Source organism: Limulus polyphemus, unplaced genomic scaffold, assembly GCF_000517525.1.
Source record: "Limulus polyphemus unplaced genomic scaffold, Limulus_polyphemus-2.1.2 Scaffold10930, whole genome shotgun sequence".
NCBI classification, from domain to species: domain Eukaryota; kingdom Metazoa; phylum Arthropoda; class Merostomata; order Xiphosura; family Limulidae; genus Limulus; species Limulus polyphemus.
In genome coordinates, this window is record NW_013676540.1 from 2,488 (window position 1) to 10,733 (window position 8,246).

At 33.4% G+C, this 8,246-nt stretch overlaps 1 protein-coding gene across 2 annotated transcripts in view; it reads right to left on the reverse strand.

Moving 5' to 3' along the window:
* LOC106476575 (sequestosome-1-like) overlaps positions 1-6,430 on the reverse strand; it is an 8,594-nt gene extending 2,164 nt beyond the window's left edge. The window contains exons 1-6 of one of the 2 annotated variants that reach the window (XM_013937220.2): positions 6,313-6,430; positions 4,648-4,831; positions 3,086-3,390; positions 2,047-2,350; positions 1,055-1,416; positions 649-802 (exon numbers count right to left, since the gene is read on the reverse strand). In XM_013937220.2, the coding sequence (XP_013792674.1) occupies positions 649-802; positions 1,055-1,416; positions 2,047-2,350; positions 3,086-3,390; positions 4,648-4,816 (1,294 nt within the window). In that variant the 5' untranslated portion in view covers positions 4,817-4,831; positions 6,313-6,430. Of the gene's footprint in view, positions 1-648; positions 803-1,054; positions 1,417-2,046; positions 2,351-3,085; positions 3,391-4,647; positions 4,832-6,107; positions 6,274-6,312 lie in introns of those variants that run through there. The other variant, XM_013937221.2, reaches the window with a different exon arrangement.
* Positions 6,431-8,246: the final 1,816 nt, after the last annotated feature.

The window sequence follows — 8,246 nt, forward strand, 5'->3', positions numbered from 1 at the left end:
GTGTGTGTGTGTGTGTGTGTGTGTGTGTGTGTGTGTGTGTGTGTGTGTGTATATATAAAAGTTGCGAGATTTAAGTTATTTAGGCTAAACATTTATGTTCATGGTGATTACGCAGATGGTCAAAACAACCAAATCCGTCTGGAGATATGATAGTGAAAATAACAGATAAAAATGTGAGATAAATATCTGGAGGTTATAAAGATTTTGCAAGAGAAATCTGAAAATTCTCCGATGCATAAAAATTATTTTTAATCTTAAAATCAAAATTACTTTGCATGTTGGATAGTCAACACTCGTCAAGAAACAAAAAGGCACGAAAAAAATCTTAAATGTAATAAAAAAAAATATTTTGTGTACGAAAGCCTTGTAATGTTTACTGATAATATGCAAAATTTTGTGAAGATACACTTACTAATTTAAAAGTTATAGCATGAAAACTATAACAAGCACAAAATGGTTACGAGGTTGGTCCCTAGGATTGAGCCCGTGCTGAGAGAGTTAGATGTATAAAGAATTAATCAAGTTCATTAAAATCTTGCTCAATAAGAAAACATTCATAACTGATCATAGAAGTGTCATTACATCTGTACGTTTATCATGGATTCGAAACTTTTCTGCTAATCCACATAAAATTTGATATTTACTTACCTTCTTTTGTCCTGGTATCTTGTGGCTGAACTGACGGGGCTTGACTCGCTGGTTCTTCCGATTTATTTTTTTCATGTGAAGACTGAGTTCTGGCTTCCACAAGAGAATCTTCAGTCACCAATGTCCAGCCAACATCGTTGTCAGGGTTACCTTCCTGTAAAATACAGAGAGGCTAACTTGAAACAAGCAGAACAACCATCTTCGCTGCCATGTGCCCCACCAGTGAGTCACAGACAATTATGTTTCAAAGCAAAATTTTGGACACTGTGATTGCTCCTCAGTATCTCTTGAATGTTTAATTTTATTTATACTTAATTTATTAATACCACTGGTTAGTGAACATGTTAATAGTGTCCACTGTTATGAAGTGTTTGATTTTTATCAGTTCAGTAACAAATAAATTAACCTGGACTTTTCCCTCTTCTGATGGCTGCTTGTCCTGAACCGGAGTGTCTTCAGATTTTGAACTGAAAAGACCAACATTACCAACTGTCGTTTTCTTCTGTGAAGATGTGGCAACTTTCTCATCACTTTTAACTGATGAGACATCATCAGCAGGATTTTTACACAGATCTTCATCCTTTGTTGTTAGCTCTGCCAATATTTCTTTTCCAGAGCCACTGCTGCTCTGTTTCTGACACTTGTCTTTTTCCTGTTGCTTTTCTTGAACCCTCTTTCTATCCTGTTTCTCAAAGTTCTCCTCCTGTAGTGTTCCACATCTTTCTCGTTCTCCATCACTGTGTTCAACATCGACCAGAACGTCAATACCTGAAAACGAAGCAAAGAAACACTTTAATTCTTTTAAATACTGTCATTATTTTGTGCTTCCTCAAAGTGGAAACATTTTTATTCTCAGTCTGAATGAGTAAGTAATACAGACTATCTGATAACCATTAAGTTTCATTTTGAGCTTACTTACTGATTAAATATTTTTTATTACGAGTTAAAGCTTTTACAGTAAGTATGATTAATTTTTAGAACAGGTAAGATGTTTTGATCACTGGCGCAATCATTATCACCAAAAAAACTTGTGTACATGAGAATGATTGAAACGTTGTACCTGTTCTAAAAACAAATGTTATTTACTTTAAAAGCTGTAACTCATAATAAAATAAACATTAAGTCTGTTTATTGTTGCAACTCTAAAAAACAGATGTATAAATCACTTCATTTATCAAACTGAGCATTAATCAGTTCATCATGATAAACATATTTCCTTTACTCTTTGAATTAACTCAAGAAAACAAAAACCTAAGATGTATAAAAGGATATTACAAGTTTGAAAGTTTCATATAAATTTACATCAAGATACAATAAAATCCTTAACATCATGAAACGTGCCCCCTTTTCAAACAAAACAACAGCTCGAGTTTAGTCACTAATTCTTGTTCTTCTTACCAAGAGGGTCCAGCATGGCTGCCACTTTATTTCCAATGGAGTACAGATACTCTGCACCTTGTTGTGCAGCTGCCATAGTTACATCTTCTTCCTCCTCAGTTCTTTTATTATCATCACTCGTCTCAGCATTAGTGGCACCATCACGGTTAGGATGAGCCTTACGTTGCGGGCCCCACTTTCGTCCTTTGTCGCAACGAAATCCGCGACCATGCCTGCCAAATCCTCCCCAAGCACCCTGAAAAGCTTGAGGTCCCATGATGTGATGCCACAGTTTTTGCCAACCAGGAAAGAACCATGGAGAATGCTGTTTAATATGAACAATAAAGTTACATAGATATAACATAATGTAACGTCTATATTAGCTTTTCTGTTAATAAAACAATATTTTTATATTTCACAAATGTAGCAGCTGAAGTGAGAGATATCTGCTTGGTTGTGGGTAAAACATCAACTTCAAGACACTGATGAGATCCACAATTTCAGCTTAGTTCATGGCTGATTTCATAACACCCTGATTCATTACAAGCGACTGAAAAGCACTGGTAAAAAGTATAATTTCAAGTTAGGTGTAGCAAGTCAGCTTTAGGCCTAGTGTTTCAATGTTGATAAGCTTACCATAACAAAATTTATTTTAACCAACTTTATATGGCTAGTAGTCCTAAATAGATTTAAAGCAATACCTAACTCATAGAAAAGTTGTCATCTAATTCTATTTCTCAGCTCAGTGCAAAATTAATACCAAGTTCTCCAGTAAGACTGACTTCTATCATTCAAAGTAGCAAGGAATTTAGATATTACACACTTACTTGTACTGGAGAAGTGATCTTTAGATATAACACACTTACTTGTACTGGAGAAGTGATCTTTAGATATAACACACTTACTTGTACCGGAGAAGTGATCTTTAGATATAACACACTTACTTGTACCGGAGAAGTGATCTTTAGATACAACACACTTACTTGTACCATAGAAGTGATCTTTGATATAACACACTTACTTGTACCAGAGAAGTGATCTTTAGATATAACACACTTACTTGTACCGGAGAAGTGATCTTGATCATATCATGACCCGGGTGAGCATCCTGAGCATGGCAGTCTTCACACAAGTCAAAATCATTGCATCGTAGACACTTGTAACGATATCCTTTGACTTGCTTGTCACATTTGTCACAAGTAACATTTGGATGTACCACCTTCTCTCCTCCACTTTGTTTTTTCATGCTTGGTTCGTCTTTCACATTTAAGTAAATATGGACTTTTAACAGGTCATTTTCTGCCTGAGCAATGGCTTCAGCTAGTTCTTCGTCACTCGACATGATAATTTCATCACCCTCCGAGTCTGAAAGCAAAAATGAAATTAAAATTCTATTTTTACAAAATCTTTTCTTTAACATAACATGTCTTGAAATAATCCTTAGATATCTGTCATTTTATTTATTTTCATTAAATAAGCTACCAAAACAAAGTTATCATTGTATTCTTATCCTATGTATAATCTGTTCAAAAGATTTTATGAAAATGTCATATTTTTCAATGTATTCTTGCTACTACTATAACATATAAGCTTAATTTCTTCTAAATCATGAGGTACTGTCAAGTGAATAAGACCAGAAATCATGTGTTGTTCACGACCCAAGATAGTTTTTAAGATGAGTTTACACCTAATTATTATATGCAAAAACAATTTTAAATACCATGGAGTTAGTGTACCCTAAGTTATCTATCAAGTTAAATAAATTAACGTACATGTTCTCCTAACATACTTCACATGATCCTCGTGTCAACTCTCACATCTCAAACCTCACGTTGCGTTAAACCTTTGAATGATTTGTTTACCATCTTTTTTTTTTCTTTCTATAAACAACTTTTATTTATTATTGGTGTATGTTACAACGACAATCTAGAGCCAATCCGATGTAAAGTTGTAAATCCGCATTCTGCAGAAGAACGACAAGGCTCTCTCGTTGAGCCAATTAAAAATACAGTCCTTCCATACCTCAGCATGAAGTCTGAAGATTTAGAATGCTAAAAACCAAGTTTTGATACCCATGGTAGACACAGCACAGATAGCTTTGTGCTTAATAACAAACAAACTCTCACAATCACCATGAGATAATATTAGTTTTACGTTACATCTTGTGACAATCATGAGATAATATTAGGTTTTAAGTTACATCTTGTTACAATCATGAGATAATATTAGTTTTACGTTACATCTTGTGACAATCATGAGATAATATTAGTTTTACGTTACATCTTGTTACAATCATGAGATAATATTAGGTTTTAAGTTACATCTTGTGACAATCATGATATAATATTAGGTTTTAAGTTACATCTTGTGACAATCATGATATAATATTAGGTTTTAAGTTACATCTTGTGACAATCATGATATAATATTAGGTTTTAAGTTACATCTTGTGACAATCATGAGATAATATTAGTTTTTACATTACATTTATGAAACATTAAGTGAACATTTCTGATGGTCGATAAACACAGAAAGATAATGAAAATAAAACTTCCACATTTCCACTTTTTGATCAATTCAATTCCTTTATTTTTTCCCTTTTACCAAAGTCAATTTACGTACCTCTCCATGCAAGATGAATGGCTTTTCCCGTTAGTTGTGGAAAGACTTTGGAAATTTTTTCACAAAGATTTGTGTAGGAGTTAAAAACACCTTCTGTTGTGAGGAAACGCCTGATTTCAGTTTTTTCAGTTCCTTCCTTCTGATAGAATGCTTTGATGGTCAAAACCATGGTCACTTCTTAAATCTGAAATATATACACACACTCACAAACAAATCACACATTGTCTTATAGTACATTTAATAACTATTGAAGGTACATTGTATTCCATCATTTTTCTGAACCTAACAGTTATGTTGATTAAAAGTACTAGGCTGTTCATAATAATAGCTTATATTCCAGTATGTGTATAGGACACATTATCATATACCACCACAACATGCCATTATAAGAGCACAAACAAAATCAAGTTAAGTTTATGTTACACCTATTTTGCACTTGTTAGGTACATGTCATTTCTCCACAACATCTTTCTAGCCAGGTCTCATCACTAAAATTTAAGAACTAAACTTTCCAAATAAAAACCTGAAAGACAATTTCTCATTTCGAGGATGTACCATAAGGCCTAGCTTAACAACTAGACTACGAGGTCTTACTTTCAACATTGGAACATTTAGCAATCAGATTCACTTGACATTAAATAATTCTGACAACTCTTTGTAAGAATGTATAAAATGGACACTACACGTTTGCACGAGATGTTTAAATACAGTTTAGGTATGTAATGAAAATTCTCTGTCACTTAGGAAATACTGACTGAAAGTTCTGTTTCAATAAATTAAACAATCTTGTAACAGTTATTTACTTAGTGTTTCACACAAAATACAAGTTGGAAGAAACCATTTTTATAATGTGGGAGTAAACTATAGATTAGTTAGATCTTTTAAATTTGCAGAATAATTTTCTATATTAATATATATAATTTGCTGACACAGAAATTATCTACACTAGTAAGGCTGATAACAGCCCTGCTAGTAGTAGTAAAGCTAGCTAAAGATTATGGCACACATTCTCACACTGTCAGTCTAATCGTCAATTTCAAGAGATTAATTATCAGACCAAAGAACGGAACATAAACACATTCAAAGTATAATTGATACAGTGATGGGTTGTTAGATTAAATGAAAGCACAGTTATAATAATAAATGTATTTACATAAAAAGAACAACAAAAGAAGAGGATATATTTTTACCGTACATTATTAATTACTACTTATATTAAAAATTACGTCTAAGCCTGTTTATGGGGACGATAAATTTAATTTTAGAGGAATACAATCTCATAATTAAAGTTTACTGTTTATGTGCTGTTGTTGTTTGGTTAGGCCTACCAAAACAATAACAATATATGCAATTGCAAACACTTAGTCTCAAGACAAAAGTTAGATAACTTACAAGTTACACACATTAATAGGCTCTAATCAAGATACTCATATCAGTAAAAATTCAAGTTAAAAATATACCTTTTTTAAGACTTATCGAAAGTATAAAAATTAAAATAACGTTACGTCGTTCAACTTCAGTCAGGTTAGTTTTAACTACGTGATAATAGTCGTTCTAGAAACAGTTTCGCTTGCTGATGGTACCGAAAAACTCCACACTACTAAGAAAATGACAGAAATAATCACTTATCAAAAGTTCTTCCTTATATACTCTTCCAAAACTTACATTTCCACAGTGAAATCTGATGAAACTAGCATAAACATAAACTGATTCACCAAAAGCAAGCAGCTTATACAAGTAAACGTCACTGAAGTTGACAAATATTGATGAGTCATTCTCACCTGCTAATAATCTGATTGGTTTATTTAGTACAATCTCTGGGTTCAAGCTTATAACTTTACTCTCGTTCTCGAAAATGATTAGGCACTTTTGAATACAAAATTGGTTGGTCATTTTATGTGTTGATATTGCATCATATGCCAGAACATTCGACGATACGGATGTAACAAACTAAGGTTATGTAATACACCATGTGCGAGTATTTATCTGAAACTTTTCATAGCATAAAAAGTATTAACTGATATTTTTGTATTAATGGAACAGCCCTTAAACATTTATTCACTCAATGATGAACAGAATATGAAAAAAAGATGTGAAAAACTTATTTTTAATTTAATAATATCTAAAAGCTATGAAGTAGCTACAAACCTATATCTTTTATATATATATGCGGAGAGTCATTTTTATTTATTTATTTATACTTGTATTCATATGATAAATGAAACCATAATTTAAAAGTAATTATTTTACAATAAATACAAGTAAAAATTAGAAAACAGAGTAATATGCTAGAATATTTTATGGTATGAACGCCTTTTCCAAGCTGGCCAAGCATGATTATAATTAATTACATTTGTCACAGCGCCCCTGTGGGACAGCGTTAAAGGCTTACAACGCTAAAATCCAGGGTTCGATTCCACGCAGTGAACACAGCAGATAGCTAAATGTGGCTTTGCTCTAAAAACAAACAAACACTTGTCATAAGACATTAGTATCAGGCCTATAATATTATTTAACACTACATTCTTTATGTAGTTCCTCAGCGATTTTCAAAAATTAGGAGGGTGTATAATGACAGTATTTCAACCACACTATATTTTCTACATCCATTGTCGAAGATACGTTTTACTTAATCCAAAACTCCTCAGGTCGAGAGTAACACAACCAATACAGTAGTGAACATTTTTTTCGACAACAGTTGCTAATGAAGTGTAAATGATTTTTCAAAGCTGGTAAGAAGTGTTAGGCCTATTAAATACATTTTAACTACATTTTTTATCTAGTCCCTGAGAGATTTTCAAGGTTTAAAAAGTGTGTATTAATAATACTTCAACTACACTATGGTCGTTTGCTTGTTTGTTTTGAATTTCGCGCAAAGCTACACGAGGGCTATCTGCGCTAGCCGTTCCTAATTTAGCAGTGTAAGACTAGAGGGAAGGCAGCTAGTCATCACCACCCACCGCCAACTCTTGGACTACTCTTTTACCAACGAATAGTGGGATTGACCGTCACATTATAACGCCCCCACGGCTGAAAGGGCGAGTATGTTTGGTGTGAAGGGGATTCGAACCCGCGACCCTCAGATTGCGAGTCGAGCGCCCTAACCGCCTGGCCATGCTGGGCCCGGGCCCACTATCGTCGTCCAAACTGAAATAGAGAAAAAATAGCAATGTGAAACTATTACACAAAAACTAGTACACTGAATATGTAAAATCTTACTAAATTATTATTTTTTATTTCTGTAAGGGAAATAAGAAAGGTATTTTAAATATGTACTAAATATAATGAAATGTGTATTATATGTTAAATACTTAAATAAAAAAATAATTGAACATTATTACATATTCAGGACAAGTGTATCACTTTTTAGATAATAATTTTCTTGTGATATTTTTCTCTTAAAATAACAGAATGTGAATTATTAAGAGTGGCGGTTAAAGTCCACTATTCGTTCAAAGAAGCCCCCACTCCCAGTGGCACAGCGGTATTTCTGCGGACTTACAAAGCTAGAAACAGGGTTTCGATACCCGTGGTGGGCAGAGCACAGATAGTCCATTGTGTAGATACCCGCTGTGTAGCGTTGGACTTAGTGCCCCCCA